Below are 27,551 nucleotides of genomic sequence, written 5' to 3'. Positions count from 1 at the left end.
ACTTCAACCATGAATAAAAGATTATAATTCGTATGTATAGGCTTGTCACTCATAAATCTGTAATTTTTCCTAGTGTGTTGTAGTGTGTGTAATGTTTTATTTGTTAAAAAAAGGTATGATAAAAGCATAATTTCAAAATAATATTAGCTCGATGCACTCCTTCACCATATAAACTATAACTGTGCAAAATTTCATTCACCTACTTTCCCCCATTTTTCGTCAAAAGGGATACAAAGATTTTGGCTCACGTATTAATATATAGATGCTATTTTAAACGAGGTAGAATCTCCGGTACTATTTATAATGGAATCGCATTATAGTGAAAAATCTAATATACAATCTAAACATCACGTCTCTACATAACATACTATGTAGTCTACACATACACTATATTGCAGTGATACGCTCCTAATCTGCAGGTCAAGTTCATGAGATATTGGCGAAATACGAAAAAATTGTCAGTTGTGCCGCGGGGCGCGTGTTGTCGCGATGTTTCTGTCGCGTCGTGCTGTCGTGTTGCTGTCGCTGTGTTGTGTTTGTTGTGACGAGGACCTGGGATACACTCTGACCATCGGCAATGCTATTGACGTGTTTGCCAAGTGAGTTAAGGAGAGATTTAGGTTTAAGGACGTCCTTAAATGGGAAAGTTATAGTTGAAAAACATAACATAGTTGTTAATTATAGATTGAACTTAGTTAAAATTTTAAATATTTTATTGATGGCCTAAATAACCATTACTTATATATAAATCTTCCAGTAAAATTTACACACACGAACATAATTTAAATTCATTAGAAATTCATGTCTCGATTTATTTTTATTAAACTTTAAGAAAAGTTTTCTATTGGTAAGTAAGGAACAAAGTATTTAAAACCACCACACCACATCACGTCACCATCTCGATAGAATTCAATACAATGAATATTAAGGTGGTATCCGTAGGTGGATATTATTATGTTGCCTATTATTATGTTGCCTATATGGGTATTACTTATTGATGGGTATTCAATTTGATTACATTAAAATTACAAAATTATTAAATTCTCTAACACAAAGTAGAGTCGAAAAGTTTACAGTATCTATCTTGGCTATATTTAACTCTGTAACCTTCAGTATACCTTCCTATTATGAGACTAACATTTAAATTTTAACGACCATTAAAAAAAAGGGGTTAACGAAATCAATAGCGTTTCCGCAATAATTGTACGTAGTTTTTGTTAAATCTACAGATTGCGAGCAAAACAGACGTCTGTTATCTGCGCACACACGCCAGATACAATGTAAATCATAGATAAATTCGCGAGCAAATACGAAAATCGTATGTCGTATGTTTGCTCTAGGATACACTTTATTTAATTAGCCACAGCATAGTAAAAGTAAATATGAAACATGTTACTAGAGTCAGGACTAGGAACCTAATGGTTCGAATGGTTCACACTTATCCACTTGCTGAAAAAATGTAGTAAAGCTAAGGTAGATGAAAATGCATCACAAACTAAAATATCCATAGCTGATCACATAACCTTCACCTTTGGAAGTCGGTTTAGAAGTCGAATATATTATGAGGTTATAATTATTTAAGTACTTTTAAAATTTGTTTTCCGGCACTGGAACCTAGCATTTTATGCATTGTCACCGGTTCCCATCTTGAGTGCTAGCGCCGGCAGCCGTTGTTTTACGTCTCGGTTGCCGGCAGTATACTTACCGCCGGTTCCCATTACTGATATTTTTGGTAGCCGGCGCCGCGCCGGCAGCGGAGGCACTCCCTAAGGTTAATATTTCTGCAGGATGTCATTCTATAGAAATAAGTGACGAATGAATTGACAACGACTATAATTGCTAAGCTCTATTAAGAAACTGATAACTGTTTATTAATACTTACCTACCTTATAACGTAGCAGACTAGCAGTGCCTACAAGAACGCTCTACATTCTATACTATAGACTGTAGAGCGTTCTCTACTGTCTAACAGTCTACAGTCTACACCAATAAAATTGATTCAAAGAAATCATACAAAATTATCAGTTCCATTAAGTATCTACATAATACATTAGGTAGTTACCTCAAACAAAAATCTTTGATACCTACTCCTCTTAGTTAAACCTCAAATCTACAATCACGCCAACCATCCATTAAGGAACAGCTAGCCCGACGAACCAAAGAAGTCATGTCTATAGATTTCCTTATTCTAAAGTCGCCAAGGTATCTGGTGCATCTTCAACTGTAACACGATAACCACAAGCGTGGGCTATAAATGGTCATTAGATCAGTAGGTAGAGACTAGATTTACTCAGATGCAACAATATGCTCTGACCCGCATCATATTATTTACTAATCACTATACAGTCATGTCTATTTTTACACAAAAATACTTAAAATAGTCTAGTCGGTAATTAGTAGAACTGATATGAAATGCTGTTATATAATATGGGAATAACATTTTATTATTATTTATTACTAGCTGTCCCGGTGGACTTCGTGTCACTTTAAAACCTCCCTGGAATTCTACGAATATTTTAAGACTAAAATTAGCCCAATCGGTTCAGCCGTTTTCGAGTTTTAGCGTTACTAACACAATTGAAAATCATTTTTTATATATTATATACTTATATAGATTATTATAAATTGTGATAGGTTACGTCTAGAATCCTATCTATCCTTATATGTATAGATAGGAATTAGAATAGATCTATAAAATATCAAATTAATTTGTAAAAGAGTAAAGACAGCGACAGCCAGCCATTCGTCATCTTATAAAAGCATATCGGAGCGTGCGAAGTGGGTGGAGGGGATAAAGAAAGCGATTGCCGCGCTTGCCGTGGCAAAAATATGCAACCAAAGGGGTTCAGTTAGTAGTCAAACAAACTTGTCAATCTTGTTTTGAAATTTTTAGAAATTGGTCTTAATGGTTTTTGTATCGTAGACTGCAAAAATAACAGCAAAAATAAGTAGTCAGTATACAAATTTAACGTTTTTCCTAAATCCAATAGGAAATTAAATCAGATAGCTGCTGTAAAAATGAAAAAGTATGTGATTCGATATAACCAAAAATTGCATTATCAGTCAAGTCAATTTTATTTAAGTTGCATTTTATAAAGATATTAATTGAAGAACTATCGTTTTAGTTTTGATGAATGATGGACCACCATGTTCTCAAAAACACGACGACAAAACTTGCAGTGATAGTTTCATAGAATACCTATTTTATTTAAATCCAAAGTATCAGTGTTTTAGTTAATTTATAGACTCCGATTTTCTTACAGAGTATTAATATTGTAAAAAATAAATAAAAACAAGATTTTTAAAAACATTACATTTATTTTTTTCAAGTATAAAGTATTGCTTGTATTTTTGTTAGGTACTGATTAAAGCAGCAATATGTTTGCACTTGCCACTCTGGCTATAAACGCAGCTGCATTTTACTCCAGCAACAACCGATCATTATTATCTATCTGTAAGAATGAATAAAAATGTTTAAACTACCTTTATCTAAATGCTTAGTTACGTTTTTGGTTGGTTCATTACTTACGTTTGAACTTGTTTTATAGGGTGCTAAAGTCACCGATGTTCAACGAATTATATTGCCATTAGTTCTTAGCTCTTCTACATCCCTTACATGTCCTGCTAACACCAATTTATTTCCTTTTAGCATAGATTGGGCCTTGAAACTTATTGGGTGTTTTATACTTTCAAAACCAGTTTTTTATGATTATATTCATTTTCCACAAGTAGCAACTAAATCTAACTCAAATACCATTAATTATTGTTCTAAATATATTTTATTTGCTATAATATTTACAAAATAAACAAACTCTTGTTTATTTTTTGACACATGCCCCTAAAACAAAGAGAATATAATCACTACGTTTTACCCTAAAACTTCGTTTGAAATATGTCACTACTGACGTGCACGTTCCGAACGACCTGTAGAGCTAAGATTTAAGAACGACCAGCAAGTAGCAACTATGGAGTTTCGGTCGCGGCTACTTCAGGTCTTAACAGGTATCCAGTTCTAAAGGTCTATCTAACCTACATATGTTCAATATTGAATAAAGTTCAATTTTTTATCTTATTTTCTTCTGTAGGAATCTCGTATTGCTTACGTACTTCCAGACATTTTTGACAGTAAAAGGCAGGCAATAAAAGGCAGAGAAATGTCTCATATCTTATGAGTGTCCGGAACTGGGAAACTGACGACAGAAAGTCATAAAGCGATGATAAATTACAAAAATATGTGACCTATACCTTGGGTTAGCCAGATCCTCGAAATGGGCGTTGGGCCTAAGCTTATTATGTGCTAAAATTTGGCTAAAATAGGGAGGAGAATCCACCCGTTATCATTGTTCATTACACAATTGGACTAAACTAATGTTAGCACAGAACGGGGTCAATGACAATACATTTCGTCATCATTATCAGCGCACTATAAAATATATCATGCAGTAGTGTAACTTTGACGTGTCCTTGAAACAAAACTTGATCAACAGAGACAATTGTGTAAAGCATTCACATGAAACACGGATAAGTATAAAAGACAGACTATTTTAGTACGAAATATTTGTTACTCAGATTTGTATAAGAATAGACTATCATAAGAGATAAGACTAATGTAAGTGGTAGCACCGCGCGTACGAAGAAGGGTTACAGCATTTTGCTAATTGAATCGATGATTTCTAAAACAACATAACTAACATTTTTGTCGAAATCGAGTTTATAGCGATTTTGGATTTAGTCTATGACCATTAATAAATTGTGCATTAAAACAACACAATTGCTTTGCGTTTTCTATGTAAATTGAACTACTGAAAATACCGCTTAGTGTTAGAACAACATAACTGACTGACATTTCTCTTCGGTGATTGTTAGAACAACACAAGTGCATACAATGGGGATTGTCCATTTTTTTAAATTTTGCTCATTACAAAAACATTTCGAGGAATAAGGTCAGTGATCGTTTTTCTGTATTTAAACGAAAAAAATACCCATTAGTTACTTATATTTTTGAACAAATACGTTTAACCCAAGTTTAACCTTTGTTTGACCTTCAATGGCGTAAATTAGCAATAAATTCGACCAACATTACGTTTCGAACTTTTGGTACCGATAAATATAAAAAAAATCAAAAAATTAATTTCCTATGTCCCTGACACCTTTAAAGACTTCTATGATGAAATTTTGGACTGGCCAACCACAACAGTAGAAACTGTAGATGAAGTGGGAGATGATGCATAACTATAAAAGTAGGCATAGGCAATAGCAACATTATGTTATGATTTTAAGATTAATAAAGTTGAATAAATATGAGTATTTGAGTTATTATTTTATGTTACAGTAGTTTCTTGGGTATCAAAACAACACAAGTAACAGATTTAATGTCAAAAGCACATAAGTGAAAAACTTTATTATCCATTTATTTATACTAAAATAAAATAAAAAGATGTATAAAAATACATTATTAGGAGCTATATATACAGAAATATAAAATATAATATACATAATTATAAATTACTTGCATTATCAAAAATTATCCAGGTTTTTGTGTCTCCTGAAAATTTTACTTTTAGTTACTTATGGTGTTTTAGAAATCATTGATTCAATTCAAGTCACCCGAAATCACACGTATGTGTGTGTGCGGCAAAGAGTTCTATTTAATAGAATAAAGAATTCTTTGGTGTGCGGTCGATTCCGGCAGACCAATATGATAGTCTACTGTATATTATTTATATTGTGTTATCATCGTATTTTGTCTAAATGAGATCATGAACTAACCCCTACCTTTATTTACATTAATTTAATTAAATATTTACTTTACTTATCTCATAAAATATTTCTTGGGAAACTTTTATTGCAATGTTAAACGGTTATATCAACATTGAATGTCCGACAATAAAGATATTATTCCTAAATTATACCTACATTCCTAATTAATTAATGCGACAATAATATTATAATAATTCATAAATTATGGCTCTTGAATCTTCACACTAGATATTAGGTAGATTTAAAGTATAACATAACTCATTTTATAATAATAATAATTAATATGATTCCTAATCAGATACAAGTACAACTGAAGGAATCTATTTTCTATTGATGATCAACAGATATCAAATAAGTTCATTTTGTAAAGCGACATATTTCAGTGCAACTGAATCAACATACTGATATTACGGTTACAATAAACAATACCATATTGTGAAACCTTCTACAGACACTCATTTTTGTTAGGAGCTAACTTGAACTAAATAATTAATGATTAAACGAACTTACTTGTACCTACGTGAAGTTCTATCATAATTATACGAAGTGTTTCGTCCGAAGAGATTAGTATCTAAATATTATTTTCTAAAACACAATGTAGTATCGCGTTAAGTGATACCACCTCGCACTATAGTTGAAAGCTGCTGTCAACACCACAGAAAAAAAAAAAAAGTTATCCCCACTCAAACTCAACTTTCCCCAGACTGGAGGCCCGGCTTCATTTAGTTGAGATAAACAATAATTATTGTGATATTTCTTATACTCATGTAAGGGCTGTATTGGGTGGGTGGGTATCACTAATCTTTTCGGATGAAACACTTCGTATAATTATGATAGAACTTCACGTACAAGTAAGTTCGTTTAATCATTAATTATACTCGTGTTTCGTCCTCAAGATTAGTATCTAAATATTATTTTCTAAAACACAATGTAGATGTTTAGAGTAAGAAATATCACGCACAGGTATTTATAAAAAAACCTTTAATATGAGTACACAACTTAATTAAATTATTATAATCAGAAATAGAAAATTCTAAGAGCTAATTATAACAACTTCTTATACTTTAAGTTCAAATTAAAGTTAGATATTATAAATCTTATTTAATCAGTGAACACAAATACTTAGCTAGAGCAATATTATGATTCTCTACTATTGGTCTGTCATAGAATTTAGCGAAGATAGTGGAATTGCCGCTCCATCCTGCAGTTTGCCTGATGGCGTCGAGGTTAACACCTAGCTTTTTTGCCATCGAGGTAGAAGCATGGCGAGTGCTATATGATGAGAAAATAGATACGTCAATTCCACAATCTTTCAAAGTTGATTTTTTCCAGCGGCTAATAGTTTGGCTGGAAACCGTTTTGTGAGGTTTGCGAATACTAATAAACAGTTTTTTGGACTTTCTCAGATCTTTTGTTTTCTCTATATAAACTTTAAGAGTGTCAACTGGACAAATTTCGGGGCGTTCATCAAAAAACGGTAAATACAAAATTGGTTGCTTTGTACCTATTTTAGAAGACTTTATAAAATCACATATTTTTATAATTACTTGATTATTAGAAATCACAATTTCATCTACTTTTATTTTAGAGATAGTTTGTACTCTGTGGGCGGTTACTAGAGCAAGCAATGTGACACATTTTGTACACAATTGGTCTAAGGATAAATTTTGATTAGGAAACCATGAAGCTAAATAATTAATCACTACACTAACGTCCCATGTATAATTGTAACGAGGCAATGGTAGTTTTAATTTATAAACAACTTTACAAAATCTAGAGATCCTATCGTCATCTGATAAATTTTGGATAACTAATGACAAAGCGGACCGATAACTATTAATAGTTCCATACTGGCCCCCATCATTATAAACTTCCGTGAGGAATTTTAATATCACCGGGATAGACGGTTGGTAAACATCAACAGAGTTAATATGACAAAATGCATACCACTTTTTAAAACAAACGTCATATTGTTTGAGTGTATTGTCCGACAGGGAAGCTATCATTATCTCTATTGCGGATTGTGGGATACCTCTTTGCAGCATCGCCTTCCCGATAAAATTCCTGCAACCAGGGTAAGGTGGCTGTGTATGTTTCTGGAATTAGATATAATAAAATTATTAGAATCTATTCTCACTAATTTTGATGTTAACAATTGCGTAAACATGGGGTACCAGGGCGGTGTAGGCCAATCCGGTACAACTATGATCCCTTTTGCCCTATCTGTAACAATTTTTCTCAATACTTTAAGAACCATCGCTACAGGTGGAAAGGCGTAAAAATTTAGTTTAGACCAATCCAAGGTAAAGGCATCAATAGCAAAGGCGTCTGGATCTCTATGCCAAGAGACGAACTTACTACACTTTTTGTTAATTCGAGTAGCAAATAAATCAATTTGGGGAAAAAATGAAAGTGTGTGTACCAACGTTGTTTATCTATCCACCGATAGTTCCCATTCTATATCTGGATGAATCCGTCTAGATTCTTTATCGGCTATAGTATTTTCACTCGATTTGATATAAGAAGCGAACACGAATATTTTACGGTTTTCACACCACTGCCATATGTCCTTGGCGACTCTAGAAAGGTGAGGGTGTTGTATACCGCCCATACGGTTTATATAACTGACCGCTGTGGTATTATCGATACGCATTAATACCTGACAGTTCCTGTACTCTTTAGCAAAAATTTTAAGGGAATAAAGTGCAGCCAAAAGTTCAAGATGATTAATATGTAGGTTTAGCTCTGTAGTAGACCACCGACCGTTAGCCGTTTGGCCCTCACAACACCCGCCCCACCCCGTTGTTGAGGCGTCAGAGAATATTTCCAGATGATATTGATCATCTTTGATTTTATGAGAAGAATGATCGATATTATTAATCCACCAATTTATGTCCGGCAATAATGAATCGGGCAGGGACATAATTTTGTCGTAATCTTCGTTATTTTTTAGATTAAGGTACTTACATCTTTCGAGTTCTTTGGTATATAACCAGCCATATTCTATTGCCGGACATGCAGAAACTAACAAACCTAACGTCTGTCTAATGTTTAGCTAACGTCCTTATTTTAAAACGACTTAATTTTTTTATTTTAATAAGTTCAGATTTAATCCGTATTCTTTTCTCTAGTGGTAGACTTAAGGACCATTTACTGGTATCAATAATAGAACCTAAGTACTTTACCGATTTTGATGGCTGTATCACACTTTTTTCGTTATTTATGATAAATCCTAAGTGTCTTAATAATTTTCGAGTAATATCTACATTTTCGACACATTCTTCATAAGTACCCCCAAATAATTTTGGTAAAAATATATGGAGCTGTACATAAGCCAAACGGTAAAACATTGAATTCATATAATTCATGACCAACAGAAAATCTTAGATATTTTCGTGAATCGGGATGAATATTAATTAAAAAATAGGCATCTTTTAAATCGAGGGTAGCTAAATAACAATTTCTTGAGATTAATTTTAAAACTGTGCGGATATCCTCCAACTTAAAATGACGGGTATTTATTTTCATAAATTTTTCATTTAAAATGAATCTCATTTTTCCATTAGGCTTAGGTATTAAAAAGACACGGGATACATATTGTTCTTGACAAGGTTCACAACGAGAAATAGCACCTATTAACAGTAAACTATCAACGGCTTCTCGCAATTCTATTGAAGGCGAATTAAAAACTTGTACACTATTTTGATAAACTGGTTCGTTAAATTTGATTTGATATCCTTTAATGCAGGACAATACGGACCGATCAGATGTAATGAGCGTCCATTACTTATAAAATCGAGCAAGTCTGCCCGCGTAACGTCCCTCGTCTATTGGTGGCGGGTCTGTTTGGAGTGCCGCGAGTATGTTTGAGCAGCTTGCCTCGGAGGTGGAGCCCTCGGAGCGGCAGACTGTTGATGCCGCAGTGCTTGGCCCGTCGGCTGTCTGCGAGCCGAGGTCCCCGCCTTCCAGTTTAAATTATGCCTTGTCGGTGCAGGTTTTACCTGTTTTTGTAGTTCTGCCTTCAGGTCCGAACTTGACTTCGAAACTGCTTTAGCAGTTTTTAACGTTTCGGCTAAATTTTCGCCAAATAGATAACTGTCAATCTTTGTCAAATCTAGGTGGTCTTTTAAATTCTTTTTAACGAAGTTTAAGGCTAAATTTCGCCTAGCAGTTGATTGAGAATGTTGTATGTCGCATAATAAGTGACCCAGGTCCATTAAATCTCGCATTAAAGAGTTGTTATCGCACTTATTAATTAAGATATTGGACATTATAGATCCTAACGACGAAATAGCTGCCGCCATCTGGTTTTGTCTGCCATCGCCATCCGATAGGGCCGCTTTAATTTCAGCATTAAGACGTGGCGCTGCAATGTTAATGCAATTGCCTGGGACCTTATGTTTCTCAATTAGAAGTTTGCGGTTATTTTTGTCCAAACCGGAAGTACAAATGTGTGTAAATCTGGATGCAATTTCTTTATGTATTTCAGGCCCATAGTCACCTATGGCCGTTGACGGGTCTTCACCTAAAATCTCGATTAACTCGTTTTGTGGCCTTTCCTCATTTGAAGCAACGTTTTCGGTCACGGGAACAACATCCGTTGAAGTTCCCGGACAGGGCTGTTCCGGTACATCCGGAACAGCGTTTTCGATCGGAAAAGAGTTATTTATTTCCGCTGGTATATTGCCTTCCATTTCTGGAATACAAGGAATAAAAATCTCTTGTATAATTCTACATCTATATAGCCCATGCGACTATTCTGATGCAAAATATTAATAACCGTTAACCCACTACATCTATATAGTCCTGATGACTATTCTGATGCAAGGAATTGGTTATAGCAATGATTTTTAATTTTTTATTTTTAAATCACTTACCGTTAAGAACTTCCGGTGCGATTCCGATTGAAGCTATCTATGAATTTGAAAAACTACTTGACGAACTGGAGCTGGATCTTGATCTTCTATTATAATAGCGATCACGTTTTATTTCCTTTTCTAATATTCTCAACTTTTTAACTACCTATATAATCAAGACTATTATCGTCACTTTGCCTTTTAGACATTTTTTTATTATTTAATATTAAATTTTAATTTAATTTAAACGTGAAACAAAATGAGATGCGAAGTGGTTGAGCACTAAAATGCGAATGAAGCCGGGCCTCCAGTCTGGGGAAAGTTGAGTTTGGATCGGGGGATAACGACTTTTTTTTTCTGTGGTGTTGACAGCAGCTTTCAACTATAGTGCGAGGTGGTATCACTTAACGCGATACTACATTGTGTTTTAGAAAATAATATTTAGATACTAATTTTGAGGACGAAACACGAGTATAATTCAAGAATCAAACACCACATATAGTATTTCATATTAAATCAAAGATTTAGAAGAAAGTAACGACAAATAGGAGTAGCTGCTAAATATCCTAAATAAGCTGGTGATGAAGAATACTTGTCAATTGAAGACAATATGAGTGGATAATCCGGGTAACTAATATTAGCCAGACTAGGTAAGTATACCTATACGTAGAATCCACATTTTTTTATTTCACAGCCTCTATTTATGAAAGAAACGTCAGTTTTATAATTGTTATCTGTTACTTACCCGCTTCATCCAGTCATGTCTAGTCTAAATAGACTCAGGAAAAGTTTTCGCGCGCGATGCTTCTGGGTTGCCACTAATTTTGCGGTCAATCATTTCTATTCATATCCTTAGAGGGGGTCGGCAAGTAATTTTAGGTGGGGTCCGGATACTGTGGGAAATTTTTAACGAGGTCCAGAAAAAAACACATTTGTCCTATGTAGCTTAAAAATATTATTTTAATTAATACTTGATATAAAATACATTACAATATTTCGCGGTCCGAGATTCAACCTTTCGCGTTCCGCATACGGACCGCGGTCCGCCTGTTGCCTACCGCTGCCTTAGAGTATACAGAATGTAACAAAACATAGTGATTGTTAAATACTTAGGGTGGAGTGTTAGATACTTAGGGTGGTTAGAGGTACTTATAGATACTTTATTTGTCCCTTATAATATAGAGTTCACGGGGAAAGTAGCAGCGCTAAAAGATTTATATGGGCAAACGCTCCAGCATCATGAATTTTCCCATACAAAAGTTAAAAACTATAACTCCTACCTACTTTCCACATTCCAGCTACGGTGACCTGTCCCAGGTGACGCAGGTGGTGTCAGCAGACTACGATGACAACGAGGGCTCGGAACCCTTCAGGGAGAAGAACATCAGACTGTTTGAGAACATCAGCAGCCGCCAGACGCCGGGGGATTCCCACTTCGACATGAACATACAGCTGTGCGAGACCTTCGATGACTTATTGGCAGTGTACTTCAAGAACTTCAAAATAGAAGGGTGAGTTTTGTAATTTGTTGAATCTTTATACCTATATAGTTATTATAGTCGACAACTGGCTTTAGCAAAGATAATGAGTTTTCTCGAAGTTTTCCGAACTCTCAACATAATATTTTATGGTCGTACCTATTCTAAAACATGCAATTTATATACCTAGTACCTAACTTATTCGAAAGGATACAGCCTGGTCGAGATTCTTTCTTTATTTTTTATCAAAAAGCTAGTTTTCTCATAACACCTATGCTGACAGTCTGCTGGGAAAGACCTTCAAGATCCTCGAACGCTTTCATTCCTAAGCCACTATTGGCCAGCTAATAAGCTCAGTTTACAATGAAATTCGCAACATATTTAGAATACAAGCATAGGTATTATTTTCAGTACAGACAAACCATGGAAGGCTTTCTTAGGAGATTGGATACTGGACGAGATCATGCGGACTTTCGGTATCGAGTACGACGCGCGGCCTGACAACTGCTGCTACGTGCTCGTGAAGTTGACCAAGGTCCACACTGCGGTGCAGGTTGGTGACCAAAAATACTATAGGTATATTTGTATTGCGTTGTGTCCCTCTGGATCCTGGATCTAGATCTAGAGATAAAATTGCCCATCGCAAAAATCAAGTAAGCAAGAGAAATAAGAGCGTAGGTAGCTTTGTTAATTCTGCAAAGGTGAGGCAAACGGTTGCATTGATGATGATTGATGAATTCTTTTAAGACTCAAAGCAAATGTAATTTTCATTTTCACGCCAGAACCATATTCACTCATGTCGTGTTGTCAACATTGGCAGACTCTATGACCCGACTGTACGGCGTACGCTCGGCAGCTCTTTATATTACCTATGCGACGAAGTTCCAGCTCAACTATTCTCGAGAAGACATCAAATCAAAACGTTTGAAACTTGAACAAAATGAAATAAGTATAACTTCAATTTACAATATTATGATCCATCAGCACTATCACATTTTTTTTTCAAAGTGGTAAATCGGCATCTTTGTCAACGATATAATCAAATAACCGCTTATTTCAGGTAGAGTCAATGGAACGAGTCCGCGTGCGGGAGTACGTACAGCGCGCGGTGAACAGCCTCAACGTGAGCGACGGCGTCGCGATCAGACAGTTCATGAAGAGCTACGGCACGCACTACATCGAGTCCTTCGCGACCGGCAACTTTATATACCAGGTGACGTTCATGGGTATATCATCCTTTAACAATTACCTCTTTGATAACTTTTATGCGGTAAAGCTTGGGGTTTAGACTGGCCATAGACGGACCGCAAGTTCCAGTCGTCAGTCGGACAGCGGTCGCGTTCGTAAATATAATAAATCGTACACGACTGCAACACAACCGCATCATGCAGTCGACCATACATACATACCTTGGTTGGAAACTCGACTGCAAAACAACTGCTCCGACCGCTAAGAACTGCTCGAGCGGTCCGTGCATTGCAGAATGCGGATATGGATTTAGTATGGAAACTACAGATCGTCGTGCGGCAACCGCATCTTGCAATCGGTCTCGACTGCAAGATGCAGTTATTTAAAGTTAAATCTTTCAGGTGTTTAAGTACAAGCGGTCTGGGTACAACCGTCTGAAGGCGTACATCAGGCTGCGGGAGAAACACCAGATCAACTCCGACAGTCTCAGGTTCTACTTCTCCTCGTACTTCCTCAAGCAAGTCGGAGATATCCGAGTAAGCATTCATATCGACTAAGAGCTGACGACCAAATCATTCATGTAGCTTCAGCTGTATTAAAACACGGTTAGCTACTTCCCTGAACAACCCTTTCTGATAATCTTCGTGCTGGCAGGCCGTGGGCGGTGGTTGTGGTACTCCCACACCCACCGCCCACCAGCACGCAGATTATCAGAAAGGGTTGTTCAGGAGTACCACACCCACCGCTCACGGCCTGCCAGCACGAAGATTATCAGAAAGGATAGTTCCGGGAAGGAGCTAATGGAGTTTTAGTACAGCTGAAGCCACATGACCTTTTTGGTCGCCAGCTCTCCGTCGAATAATCTTATATCATCATAACAATTCTAACAAGTAGTTGTACAACTTCTCTACTTTATAAAATCTTCTGCAAAAAAGAACAATAAGCTTAGGGTTTACAAAATAACAATATAGAGATAATAAGTAATCATAGATCTTAATATTCTAAAGGCCACTTAGGATAGTCTGGGTCATCCATAATAATTGGTCATCGAATTATCATATTATTAACCTACGATGCAAAAAAGGGGTGTTTATATGTTTAACTTGTCAGTTGTCTTTGTGTTTTGTTTTGTTTGTCTGTAGTCTGTAGCCAGTAGCACTACGGTACCCAAACCTTTGAAGCAATTTCAAATAATTAGTACAGAAAACGGAAACGAACATAATGATTTTGCTATTCTTAGGCGGGCACTAGACATGTCATCAAATACGCAAATTCGCCAAGTGTAGCACTGACATTTGCCAATTTGTGCAAAGTTAATTGCTGGCATTTTCCTATTTGTTCAAAGTTTGCTCAAACTTTGAAGCCCATGTCTGGCGCCGGCTTTACCACCTTCACTTCACAGAAACTTGACTACTAGCGCCATCTTATCGATATCTTCTAACTTCCAGATAGCAAGCGGCAACAAAGTAATAGAGGAGTGGGCGCGAGACAATCTCAGAGACAGCCAGTATCTTTTCTCACGACCGAGTCTACTCCGACTGCACTTCAACCCAATACTGGCGTTCAAACTCAACGAAATGCTGGACAACGGAGCGCTCCTATCGTTGAGTTTGAGAACACTCAAACCGCTATTCAAAGACGAATACAAAGGAAGGGTATTTGCGGAGTACGTGGAAAACGATATGAGGCTATGGGAAATCAATGCTTAGATTTGAAATTTTGTAGAAAGAATGACATGGAGTTAATTTTCAAGATGCAGGTACGGTTAAATAGTCAATACTTATGACGAGAGTATGAAAGAAATACAATGGTGAGAATTATAATAATAGATTTTAAATTTTTAATGTTGGTGAAATATTTACTTAAGTTCACCAATAGATGGCGTAACGTTCATATAGTACTAAGGCCGGTATAAATAGTCAGTACTTAAGATGCGACCCGGTCTCAAGACGCGGTTCGGCTCTGAGATTGGTCCAAATTTTGACAGCCAACCAATCACAGAGCCTGAACCGTGTCTTGAGACCGAGATGCATCTTGAGTACCGACTATTTATACCGGCTTAAAAATGAGTGCCGTGTCGAGCATTTTTAAAACTAGAAATATTGAAATATAACAGAAATTAGAAACATCTACATAATATGTTTATATGCTAAAAGATACTTTAATTCTACTTACATAATATTATTAGCCAAGTGACTTACTGCCAAATAAATAAAAATATTATATTGTACAAATAAGAAGGATATTGTATACTGTAAAAACTATAATTGTATTTAGTATTAAAATAATTATAATTAGGATAAACTGAAATAAAATTAAGTGTGTTACATAATTCTTTTATTAATAAAACATAATACATTTATTAAACGTATTGATTCGTTTTTATTAAACTGTTAGAGTATTGATATTATCATAGACGAATTATACAATAATAATATTTTATTATTGAGATACGAACATATTTTTAACTAAGAGTGAGTTTACCAAAACGAAACGTGACGCGACGATGCCTAGCAACTATAAGATTAACATGTCAATAGCCGCGTACTGACCAAGCGAGCAGTCTCGCGAGGCAGTTTCTCGGTCAGTCAGGACGTGCCTCGCCCGAGGGAAACGCATGCGTTGCCTCGCCCGAGCGTTTCGCGGCCCGAGCCGAGCGTTGTCGGTTTTTGTCGATGCTCAAAGGCGCCTCGGTACGTTTGCCGCGCTCTCTAGACACGTCCTGACCGACCGAGTAACTGCCTCGCGAGGCTGCTCGCTTGGTCAGTACGCGGCTATTGACATGTTAATCAGTACGCAGCGTATGAATATTTTCATTTACTTAGATTTTTTTCCAAGCTTATTGCCAAGTTACGCCTCATTTTGGTATGAAGTAACTCCCAGATTTTGAGACAGACAGCAAATAATGATGTAAAACAGATTTTAAAATACATAATATAAAAACGTGTAATATTTTGTGCTTAAAGCTTTTTACAAGTGCTAAATGGACGTACAAAAATTTGTTACTGGCATCAAAGAGCCTATTTATAACAATATAATATGTATATTATAATACCAATTATATTATATATATTTTTAATTTCAATACAAAGATTAGAGATCATAATTTTTAAACTAAAATTAAAATTAATGAGCTAATAATTATAATTATTAGAGCTTGCAATTTATTCGATTTCATAGTAATTACTATCTACCTTAATTTAGGTAATTACAATAACATTATAACTTATTTTTATTCAATTTTAGTGTTACACTAATAGAATTAGGTTTTTAAAGTTTTAATTTTATTTTTTAATTTTGAAAGCGTAAGAATTATTATTATCTTGCAAATATGGTTTTGAGCTCAATGATAGAAGTGTTTTTGTACTTTAAATATTATCATTGAGGTGTATGTTAAAGTGTTGTAGACTATGAAAAAAATGATATATTAATAATAATTATGTTAAAGCATTATAGTCTAAGAAAATTAGTTTCAAAATCGACGATCAGACCGAATAATTCGTGTAGTTTTGAAAGTTGGTACAGTTGTTCCTAAAGGTGTCCAGATGAATATACTAAAAGTCCCCGAGGGTGGGACAAGAGCCGGCGGTGGGGGAGGGGGGGAATGGTCTCTTAAAACTACAAAACTACACGAATTATTCGGTCTGAATTCCTTAATTTTCAAAGGCTATTATTTTTGGAAAGAACACGTCTTATTCTATTAGTTTTTTTTTTTTCTTATGAATGATATGAAAGCCTCAACGTAGAAACAAAATTGGCAACATCAATCTATAATGTTTTTATACTAATTAGTAATTACTAATTACTAACTTCTCATTGCCAGGATTCAAATGACTACAATATACTCTGTTCAAACCCTGTGACCGAGTATTTTAAATCGTTGTTTCGATATCTACAACCTACGTATTTAATTTTTGTATCCTAATTTACATCGCTGGCATATCTCTTTCTGGCATCTCTCGAATAATTAACAATAAATTCCCTAATCAATTATTCACATAAATAAGAGATAGACAGATGCCGCTTATGTGCTGAGTATTACATTTCTCACAAATTACAATAGATGTACATATTTGCTGTGGATATTATTAGTTAAGCGTAATCGGTAATCAGTAAGTTTCTTCATGATTATTGTACGAATTAAGTTGGCAAATTATTTAATTAATTCTATGTATTATCAGAGATTTATAAGCAGGTATAGGGTTGCCAGACGTCCGGATAGAGCCGGAAACAGTCAGGCTTAGACGGTTTTACACCTAATAAAATGTAAAATTTTACGTTAAATTGTTTTAATAAAACAAACAAGTACGAACGTATTGCTACACTAAGATTTCAGATTCTAAGTACTCGACAGCAGGACTTTTTTGTAAAAATGTCCGGACAAGCTGGCTGCTTTGTCCGGCTTTTCGGTTTAGCGACCTGGCAACCCTAAGCAAATAGTAGACCTACTTCGTTATTTAGCTGGGTAATGTCAAGGCAATGTTAGTCATGAATTCATGATCTGTCAGATGAGCTTGACATAACTTGACCAAATAACCTAGCCGCCATCAGCCTACGAATTCTGAATTCTCTGTTTTCAAGCAAACACCGAATGTGAAAAGAAAATCAATAAGCATAATATGAGAGAAAGAGAGCCTATGATTATCCTCATAACTAACATTTTCTTGGCCTCATAAAATATGAAAAATCTTTCCTATCATTTCCACACTTGGGTGAATCTACCATAGCAAACATACCAGTATACAGAACACTGATTGCTGGGTGTAAAAAAACACAGTGTGACCCCTTCTTATACAAAGTTCACTGTTAAAGTTACAGCACTGAAAGAGTTGAGTACTTTTGACGTTTATGGTTCCGTACCCAAAGGGTAAAAATGGGACCCTATTACTAAGACTTAGTTGTCTGTCCGTCTGTCTGTCTCCAGGCTGTATCTCAAGAACCGGTATAGCTAGACTTCTGAAATTTTCACTGATTGTGTATTTCTGCTGCCGCTTTATAATAAAATAAAATTAATATTTAAGGGGGGCTCCCATACAACAAATGTGATTTTTTCGGCCTTTTTCGCTCTATCAATAATGGCAAGAGGTAGGCACTTTAATTTTTCACTCATTCTTTTGTTATATGTGTACTTTAATATTTAATAAGAATATTAAAATAAAAAATCATTAAGGGGATCTCCCATACAAAAAAACACAATTTAAGCCTATTTTTGCTCTATATCGGTACGGAACCGATTTTTTATATTAAAAATGCGCCCAAACTCATGGAATTATCCCTGGCAAAATTTAACGAAGTTCCAGCACTGCTATTTCCACAGTGAATTCTTTACAAGGGACTCATACACACCCTCAAGTATTATCACATTGTTTTGTTACACCTCATACTACTCGTATCGAAGAAATTGATTCCTAGGCAGTTGACGGACCTACGTCTTTTGGTCGGTTTTAATGTCAATCCAATATTAGTATTTAGTTGTGATCTGACGGCTAGGTTTGACGTAACTCGACGAAATTATGTAGGTCCGCCATCTGCCTAGGAATCAACTTCTCTGAATATACAACACACATACAGTATCATACATGTTTAGTCCGCGTCGTAGTTTACGTGAGCCGTCTGTTGGCGAGTCGTCATTGCGCCTCGTAGGTGCTGGTTACGAGTGTGCTGGCGACCTGGTTGCGGCCGACCCGCCGCCCGTTCACCAGCAGCAGCATCGGATTGTTCACACGGATGGACTTGAACTCGTACTTCTGGAAATTTGAATACAGGTTACAAAACTAAGAAATAATACTTTAGTGTTTTTTTTTTTATGAAATAAGGGGGCAAACGAGCAAACGGGTCACCTGATGGAAAGCAACTTCCGTCGCCCATGGACACTCGCAGCATCAAAAGAGCTGCAGGCGCGTTGCCGGCCTTTTAAGAGGGAATAGGGTAATAGGGGAGGGTAGGAAAGGGAATAGGGTAGGGGATTGGGCCTCCGGTAAACTCACTCACTCGGCGAAACACAGCGCAAGCGCTGTTTCACGCCGGTTTTCTGTGAGAACGTGGTATTTCTCCGGTCGAGCCGGCCCATTTGTGCCGAAGCATGGCTCTCCCACGTATTGAATATACGTGTGTGTATATGTTCCCCTTTGGAGAGTTTACTGTGAAAGTAGCAGCCTGATTTTTTTTTATTTTGTGTGGGCAAGTGCCTTAGTGTCACGAGTTGAGATAAAGCCATACAAAATGTAAAAAAAAAATGGTCTTTACGAGGGCTGCTATTTATGTATCCGGAATTAAAAAAAGAAACAAACATATATCATTTAATATGGTTTTATTGCTTTTCAAAATATTCGCCGCGATGATCGACACACTTTTGCATACGCTGGAACCAATTTTCATAGCACTTTTTCCATTCTGATTGAGGTATCTCCAAAACGTGCATTTTGAACGCATCAACAGCCTCTTCGCGGCTCGAAAAACGTTGACCACGTAATTTGTTCTTCGCGTATGGAAATAAAAAAAAATCGTTAGGTGCCAAATCAGGGCTGTACGGCGGATGACCAGTCAATTCGATCTTTTGACCCTCCAAAAACTGAGTTGTTTCAGCTGAGGTGTGACAGCTAGCATTGTCGTGATGTAATATGATTCTGCGTTGTCGGTTGTCCTTTCTTATTTCTTCAAAGACTTCTGGTAAACAAATGGTCGTATACCATTCAGAATTAACCGTTTTACGATTCTCTAATGGCACTGTAGCCACATGTCCATTAATTCTAAAAAAACAGGCGACCATTTGCTTCAAAGTACTTTTTGCACGAGTAACTTTTGTTGGTTTCGGCTCATCTTGGAACACCCACACCGACTTGACTGTTGTTTAGTTTCGGGGTCATATGCATAGATCCAAGATTCATCACCTGTGTAGATATTATAAACGGCTTTTGACGTACCACGGTTGTATTTTTTTATCATTTTTTTGCACCAATCGACACGAGCCCGTTTTTGATCGATTGTCAAGTTGTGCGGAATCCAACGCGAACATATTTTTTTTACAGCCAAATGTTCGTGTAATGTCTTATGTATGCTCGTCATACTTATGCCTAAGGACGCCTCTATCTCGCGATATGTAACATGACGATCACGCATTATTAGTTCCCGCACAGCATCTATATTTTGTGGGACAACAGCTATTTTTGGGCGACCTTCTTTATTTTCATCCGTGAGCATAGACCGCCCACGATTAAACTCACTGTACCAGTGATAAACAGTGGTTTTTGATGGTGCTTCATCTCCAAAAGTTGCGGTGAGTTGAATAAAGCACTGTTGTTGATTTAGCCCACGCCGAAAATCGTAGTAAATCATTGCACGAAAATGTTCACGCGTTAAATCCATGGCAAATGAAGACACACAATTTTCAAAATGACGCCACAATGGAAAAATAATTGACAGTCACATGAAACAAAATGTATTCTTCAACCAAAGAGTTCTATTTTCAAATGTTGTAATTACTTTTTAAATATTGTTCTTGTAAGTGGCCAGTTCCGGATACATAAATAGCAGCCCTCGTACAATACTCTGAGGAACACGTACCCGTTTTATGAAATAAGGGGGCAAAGGAGCAAACGGGTCACCTGATGGAAAGCAACTTCCGTCGCCCATGGACACTTGCAGCATCAGTAGAGCTGCAGGTGCGTTGCCGGCCTTTTAAGAGGGAATAGGGTAATAGGGGAGGTTAGGGATGGGAAGGAAAGGGAAAGGAATAGGGGAGGGTTGGGAAGGGCATAGGGTAGGGGATTGGGTCTCCGGTAAACTCACTCACTCGGCGAAACACAGCGCAAGCGCTGTTTCACGCCGGTTTTCTGTGAGAACGTGGTATTTCTCCGGTCGAGCCGGCCCATTCGTGCCGAAGCATGGCTCTCCCACGTATAATACCCTAAAGTATTATCACTTATTTTTGTTACACCTTGAATATGTTTTAAGAGTTGTTATCAGTTGTTATCAGTTACTTCAACAGTACAATAACTGTACTTTATAATATTTTCAGTGGTAGGTTACTTGTCTTTCCTAGTGGTTTTGTAGTATTACTTAATAATTATTATATCCCGTGAAGCCCTGTTAACACAAGCCCAGTACGGGCTTTTTAATAATGTTATTTGATAACTGTATATCATTTTCTTACGGCCGTTCCCAATATTCAATCTATCTCTGGTTTGACATACAACCGATCGCAGCTATATAACATTGAATTGACATAAAATATATGTCTCTAATGTCTAATGTGAGCTATTCCTATCTCTAGTAGGGCAAAACCAGAGATAGATCAAATATTGGGAACGGCCGTGAATAAATAAATAATAATAAAAAAGTAAATCTGAGTTGTGATCTACACTTACCAGAAAGTACTCACAATAGATAAGTAAAATAACTAATAAGCTATTTAAGGACTCTCTGAGTAAACATTTGCTTAATCTTATTATCATTATATAATGTAAAGAGTAGATACATAATAATTATTATGTTACATCTAAAGTGCCAAAAGTTTTCACTGAGTACATGTAGGTTTGCTTCTAAGTTCTAACTAAAGTCGAGACACTTTACTAGGGTATATTAATTTTAATCAATTTTTTTAACACACTGCGTACACATTTTCGCTCGTACTCACATGCATTTATATTACGTAACCTACTTACCGCTACATCGGAACTGTGTTTGTGCGTTTTAACAACGGGCTCCGGGAGACAGACGGCGTCGCCGATGATGGCGCCGCGCCCGCCGGCCCAGTTGTACACCGTGACGCAAACACACGACATACTGGAGTCCACGATCGCGAATGTGCTGGAATAGAGATTTATGATTAAGGTGACCGGTGACGCCGCGTTAAAGTAAAAAACCGTGTTGAATATGTTTTAGATTGCTTGTTTTCTATGACAGGCTGCCATGGAACAGCAAAAAATGGAAAGGGCGATCGACAAAAATTGTTTTTGTCGCGTAATTTAAAAACCATAAATACATTTCATATAAGCTGTGTGCAAATTAAAGTGTATGCTTGAACTAATCTATGTACAAATTTTGGAAGCTTAAATCACTCTCCTCTGTTGGCTAAATAGGAATCCCTTTTTTTACAGAGGTCTTTTTGATTGATTATTCTGTGTTATAAAAGTTGACCAATCGTGTTATGCTATGGGTAATTCAAAGACATGATGAATACTGGCACTGCGAAACGCGAAATATCTGCGAAACAAGATTAGAGCGAGACGCCATATAACGCATTGCCGAGTGGCGAGTGAGACAGCAAATCGGTTCGCCGCTGTTTCGCGTTTCGCAGCGTCGGTGGACTAGAGGCGTTAATAATGAAAAATTATTGTTAGCAACAAATATTTAACTACTTTAATGCATAACAATTTTATTTTTATATTGTTATTTGTGACCATTAATAACAAGGGTTCATATCAAATCTTTAATTTTCACAATAACATGCAAATATAATATTTATAAAAAATTTGCTATTAAAATGTTAAAAAAATATAAAAGAAGGGCCACTGCAAAGTTAATATTTTATAAAATATTGTTTTTTTACAAAAATTAGGAATTAAAAAGTAACTTGAAACGGAATGGATTTCAAAACACCAATCAGCGTTCAGTGACGTCACACATGCTATCCCCGCGTTCCATTTAGCGTTAAAAACGATCAAAATGAATCAATTTTGAGCATTTTGATCTTTTTAATGCTAAACTTGTGGTCTATTCTACATGGAGTTCTTTACAATAAACACAAAAATAAAATATCACATCTTCCCTATTCTACCATTCTGAAACGGTGTTAAGGACTTTTTGGCTCCTTCATTATTGGATGTTTTACTAACAATATCCACAGCCAAACACATAACCTCCTCCTTTTTGGAAGTCGGTTAAAAAGTCACAATACACCCATGCTTGACATGCTTGAGCTTGACAAATACGAGCCAGGTTGGCCTACGGCTGTGTTGGGTCGACAGAACTGGAAGACTTTGGGGGAGGTCTTTGCCCAGCAGTGGGACAGCATAGGCTCTTAAAAAAAAAATACACCCATATCCATCGCAATGACCCTAGAGCTCAAAAATACTTACAAAGGTACAGAATTGTTGTTATGTATCGAACCAACGACTCGGCCTAGGATGACTGAGCCTTCATTGGTTCCCTCTTGCAGTGCGTCCAGTCTCGTCAATTTAAGCTGCACATTTTTTCTTGTACCGAATGTATGGAATGTGCTAGGTCCATATTCACCAAGCATCTTTTCATCTATGGACTGTGAACAAGAATTCTTTTATAAAAATGCTGCTCAGCAACTTCTTCTGTGACTTTTTTTATAACACAAAGTTTAAAATTAACATTAAATAACTTTGAAAACTACAACAGAATACAAAGTAAATTAAAGGAGTTCATACCTGAATCATTTGTGCTAATCTTTTCCCTTTTAGTTTACCCCTTGTGCGTTGTAGTTGCTGTGAGTCGTTGAGATATTGTAAAAGTTCTGTCAGAGCTTGCTGAGGTGGCTCCCACCCTGGATCCAGACGACTCGCTTTCATAAACGACTCTAAGGCTACACCATAACACTCTTCATATTTAAGAGCCTGTGTGACAAGATTTCATTGCACATAAGTTTAAAAAAAACTGGGATTTCTTTTTTACTTTATTATAGAAAGATAACAGGATTTGCAAATGCATTTTTGTGTCGCTTTACATAACAAATTACATGAAATTGCAACTATATTATACTACGAAAATTACGATAAGTCAACAAAATATAATTTTAAATGATTAGAATACACTTACAACTCCTTCATTGTAGTATAAATCTGGCTGTCCCTTTGCTATGGGATCTAACTTTGCTTGTTTATAAGCACTCATACATAACTTCAATGTAGCCGGATCTTGAGATATGATGAAGAATTGACATAGATATGCATTTCCTAATACTGTCCACGACACTCCGTCTTTTGTATCGAGAGCGACAGCTTCCTTAGCCATTTCTACACTCTTGAGAACCGAATCTGTTGTTTCACTTTTTCGACCAAATCTTTCTTGCCGAACTATGATTGATAAGCAGCGAAGGGACAAACGATTACGCTCCTGAAAATATTAAATGTTGTGGATTTTACAAGGTGAAAGACTTCTTAACAATGGGAAATCTTTAAAGTTCAATATTGATGTAGCTTAAAGTGGTAAAATAGTGTTAGTATACTATATATTTATGTTGAATAAAAATATTAAAATAATAAAGACTGCTTTACACACATGTTTGAGAGCTCCTTCAAAACTTGCTTTAGCCTCTTTAATATTCATATTCTTCCAATAGCATTCCCCCAGTTCATTCCAAGCACTGACCATGTGTGGGTTGAGCTTGACAGCTTTGCTGAGGCATTGAATAGCACTTGAGTCGTAGGACGGACTTATGTTATAGCATTTGCCTTTCAAATAGTGAAACTGTGCACGAAGTTGTATTGGGATTTGAGTTTCAACTAAAATTAATAAACATTTTAATGTAAACTCTAAAAAATAAAACTCTAATGCAATTTTATGGAAACTTTCTGATTATGGTAGTGACCATATTACATAATATTTAATTACCGTCTATATCTTCAAATTTTTCCAGTAACAATATTTTTTTCTCTTCAATAAGTTTATTTTTTTCTGAAGCCATTTCTACTGGATGTTTCTCAAAGAACAAATCTCTGTAGGAATATAATTCCTGAAGTTCGACCTAAAATTTTATGTAGAAACATTAGAAGTTAAATTCACTAATCAATTTCTTTTCAGGATAGGTAGTTAATAAATTAATATTCAAAAGATTGCACACCGATAACTTTTGTAAAATTTCTTTTGCATCTTCTAAATTATCTTGGTTACTATCTTCATCCGAATTGTTAGGCATTTTGTATTAATTAATTTCTTCTACGATGTTTGATACGGTCTGTTTTATTCGTAGATATTATAATAATTTGATAATAATATAATAAAGTTTGGTCTTCAAATTCTTGGCCAGAGAAAATAAAATAAGAGCGGTGATTGACAATGACAGTTCACAATTGACACGAGGTTGACACTGACAAATTACATTTTTTTTAGTATGGCACTTTGGCTATATAACCATGGCCATGGCAATATTATGGCGGGAAAACAATGAGGGATTTTCCTTTATTTTTAATTTGATTGTCTATTGACCGATATTCACACCAAATGTCACAGGAATTAATAATTATACATTTTGGTTTTGACAACATCTTACCTGCACTTGTGCAAGATAACGGATATTTAATGCAGGGCTTCATAATGTTATCGAATACCCGAAAAATATCGTTACGTACCGGTATTTTCATAATGGTAGCCAGATAACGGTATTTTTTTATCGATATCTAGTAACATAACCAAAAAATATCGTTATGACAATACCGCTAAATATAACGATATTTTCTGGTATCAGGTATGCGGCATACCTGATACCAGAAAATATGCACGACGCATACCGCATACCGTATGCGTTATGCGTCGTGCACCAAATCTCACTCGCAGCCCAACTTCCGACTTCCGAGCACCTGTTTTTATATACGTGGGAGAGCCATGCTTCGGCACGAATGGGCCGGCTCGACCGAAATACCACGTTCTAATAGAAAAACGGCGTGAAACAGCGCATGCGCTGTGTTTCGCCGAGTGAGTGAGTTTACCGGAGGCATAATCCCCTCCCCTATTCTTCCCTACCCTCCCCTATTACCCTATTCCCTCTTAAAAGCCGGCAACGCACCTGCAGCTCTTCTGATGCTGTGAGTGTCCATGGGTGACGGAAGTTGCTTTCCATCAGGTGACCCGTTTGCTCGTTCGCCCCCTTATTTTCATAAAAAAAAAACTTTTATTTAACAAGTCAAGATGGTGCTGCAATTTGTTTAGTCAATGAATGCAGAAAATTATGCAAGGTACCTATGTCCGTATTTATTTACTTGTTTTAATTATGGCGAATGCGGGGGATTGGCAAAATATGGATAATTATTTGTATGTCTTAGTATTTATTACTAGAATTCTAAGTTTAATACATATATATTTTGTAGACTGTAGTTAAAAATATCAACACATTTAAAAAAGGAAGCACAAAATTATATGATAGCATTTACAAAATATGTAGGTATTATAACACGGAGAATATTTTAATTAAGGAGTGTATCCCATCGGATCAGAGGCGCTTTGCACACGACGGGGCAGGGCGGACCGGTCAATTTCGCCGCGAACGATAGCACAAAGGGAATCCTACAATATGTATTACCAACGCACACCAAGGGCAAAAAGACCGCTCCGCAGGTCCCCGGCAGGCTCTGGCGGCGCGGCATGTCCGTGGATCACACAAACCAGTTTACATGCAGTAACGCAGACGGCGCGGCGGCGCGAGGCGGCAGCTAGCTCTATTCTCTCTATTTCCACTAGAACGAACGTCCTGAACTGACTGCCTCCACTCGTCGTGTGCTTTGTGTACCACCTCGCCCCGTCGTCTGCAAAACAACAGAGTCCGTCCGACAGCCAGCGCATGGCGCACGTGCTGACAATACAATAATTTATATATACAAACCATAAATTAGTAATATTTGAACAAAGATACTGAGCACTGAACTACTGAGTACTGACCATGTCATTCTCATTAGACATCATTTTTCCTATAATATATACCTACTGGTAACTAGACACGTCTAGTTTAATTTTGTGCATACTGCATACTGAATTGCCTGATTAAATTAAGTATTTATTTTACAAAAGGTAGGTAACGTTATCAAAGAACATATATTTACCGTTATAAATCCTATTTACCGTTATAACATTTACCGGTATTAATTCCAATTTTTACCGTTATTTCTAGTATCGGGTAAATTTTCATACCGTTATCTATGCCCTTGAAGCAATAACGTTATGAAAAAATACCGGTATTTGAAGCCTTGATTTAATGGCTAATATTTTACCAATAATGAATATCAAAAACCCAAATAACACAATTTGGGAAAAAACAATAAAAACCACACCAACAATAAAAAGTAGAAGTTTGAAAGTGACATGCCCGCCAAAACTCTTCTTCTTCTTCTTTTAAAAATGGCCGCCTCGGTGAGTTGCCAATGTCAGAGTGGCTTAAAGGACTTTGCTCTATGTAGCGAAGGTCTGGTGAAGTAACAAGACGTGTACGGTTACAAAACAAAATTACATATTTACAGGAGTTGATTAACCTAAAACAAACACAAACACAAATGTTAGTAGAGACATCACAATCTTATATTGTTATCACGAA

At 36.3% G+C, this 27,551-nt stretch overlaps 2 protein-coding genes across 3 annotated transcripts; one reads left to right on the top strand and one right to left on the bottom strand.

The window, feature by feature from the left end:
- The first annotated feature begins 457 nt into the window (after nucleotides 1-457).
- On the top strand, nucleotides 458-22,853 carry LOC121725853 (torso-like protein). 2 transcript variants are annotated; one of them, XR_006035448.1, is made up of 7 exons: nucleotides 458-599; nucleotides 11,915-12,127; nucleotides 12,506-12,647; nucleotides 13,155-13,307; nucleotides 13,684-13,818; nucleotides 14,731-15,179; nucleotides 22,842-22,853. XR_006035448.1 is itself a non-coding variant. In XM_042112978.1 (6 exons), exons 1-6 carry the CDS (start codon nucleotides 490-492, stop codon nucleotides 14,989-14,991), a joined length of 1,014 nt encoding a protein of 337 aa, XP_041968912.1. In that variant the 5' UTR covers nucleotides 458-489; the 3' UTR covers nucleotides 14,992-15,212. The 2 variants fall into 2 exon arrangements, 1 of the variants encoding a protein (XP_041968912.1); XM_042112978.1 differs by lacking the exon at nucleotides 22,842-22,853 and having other exon boundaries at nucleotides 14,731-15,212.
- LOC121725851 (tetratricopeptide repeat protein 5-like) lies at nucleotides 18,806-25,258 on the bottom strand. The gene is made up of 8 exons (XM_042112973.1): nucleotides 25,092-25,258; nucleotides 24,863-24,995; nucleotides 24,530-24,753; nucleotides 24,068-24,364; nucleotides 23,680-23,865; nucleotides 23,362-23,540; nucleotides 21,946-22,090; nucleotides 18,806-19,029 (listed from the first exon to the last, which is right to left on the bottom strand). The coding sequence occupies exons 1-8, from the start codon at nucleotides 25,164-25,166 to the stop codon at nucleotides 18,910-18,912; spliced, it is 1,359 nt and encodes a 452-aa protein (XP_041968907.1). The 5' UTR covers nucleotides 25,167-25,258; the 3' UTR covers nucleotides 18,806-18,909.
- Nucleotides 25,259-27,551: the final 2,293 nt, after the last annotated feature.

The sequence above is a fragment of the Aricia agestis genome, chromosome 4 (genome assembly GCF_905147365.1).
Source record: "Aricia agestis chromosome 4, ilAriAges1.1, whole genome shotgun sequence".
Lineage (NCBI taxonomy): Eukaryota > Metazoa > Arthropoda > Insecta > Lepidoptera > Lycaenidae > Aricia > Aricia agestis.
The sequence above is the reverse complement of the archived record's forward strand: the minus strand, read 5'-3'. Positions and strand labels throughout refer to the sequence as shown.

Bases quoted from the DNA above. Each gene is read 5' to 3' on its own strand.
- LOC121725853 (XM_042112978.1), top strand. From the start codon at position 490: ATGTTTCTGTCGCGTCGTGCTGTCGTGTTGCTGTCGCTGTGTTGTGTT. The intron at 12,648-13,154 runs GTTGGTGACCAA...CGCTTATTTCAG, and splicing joins AGGTCCACACTGCGGTGCAG to GTAGAGTCAATGGAACGAGT. The intron at 13,819-14,730 runs GTAAGCATTCAT...TCTAACTTCCAG, and splicing joins AGCAAGTCGGAGATATCCGA to ATAGCAAGCGGCAACAAAGT.
- LOC121725851 (XM_042112973.1), bottom strand. From the start codon at position 25,166: ATGCCTAACAATTCGGATGAAGATAGTAACCAAGATAATTTAGAAGAT. The intron at 24,365-24,529 runs GTGTGTAAAGCA...TAATATTTTCAG, and splicing joins TTGAAGGAGCTCTCAAACAT to GAGCGTAATCGTTTGTCCCT. The intron at 23,866-24,067 runs GTAAGTGTATTC...CTTGTCACACAG, and splicing joins TATACTACAATGAAGGAGTT to GCTCTTAAATATGAAGAGTG.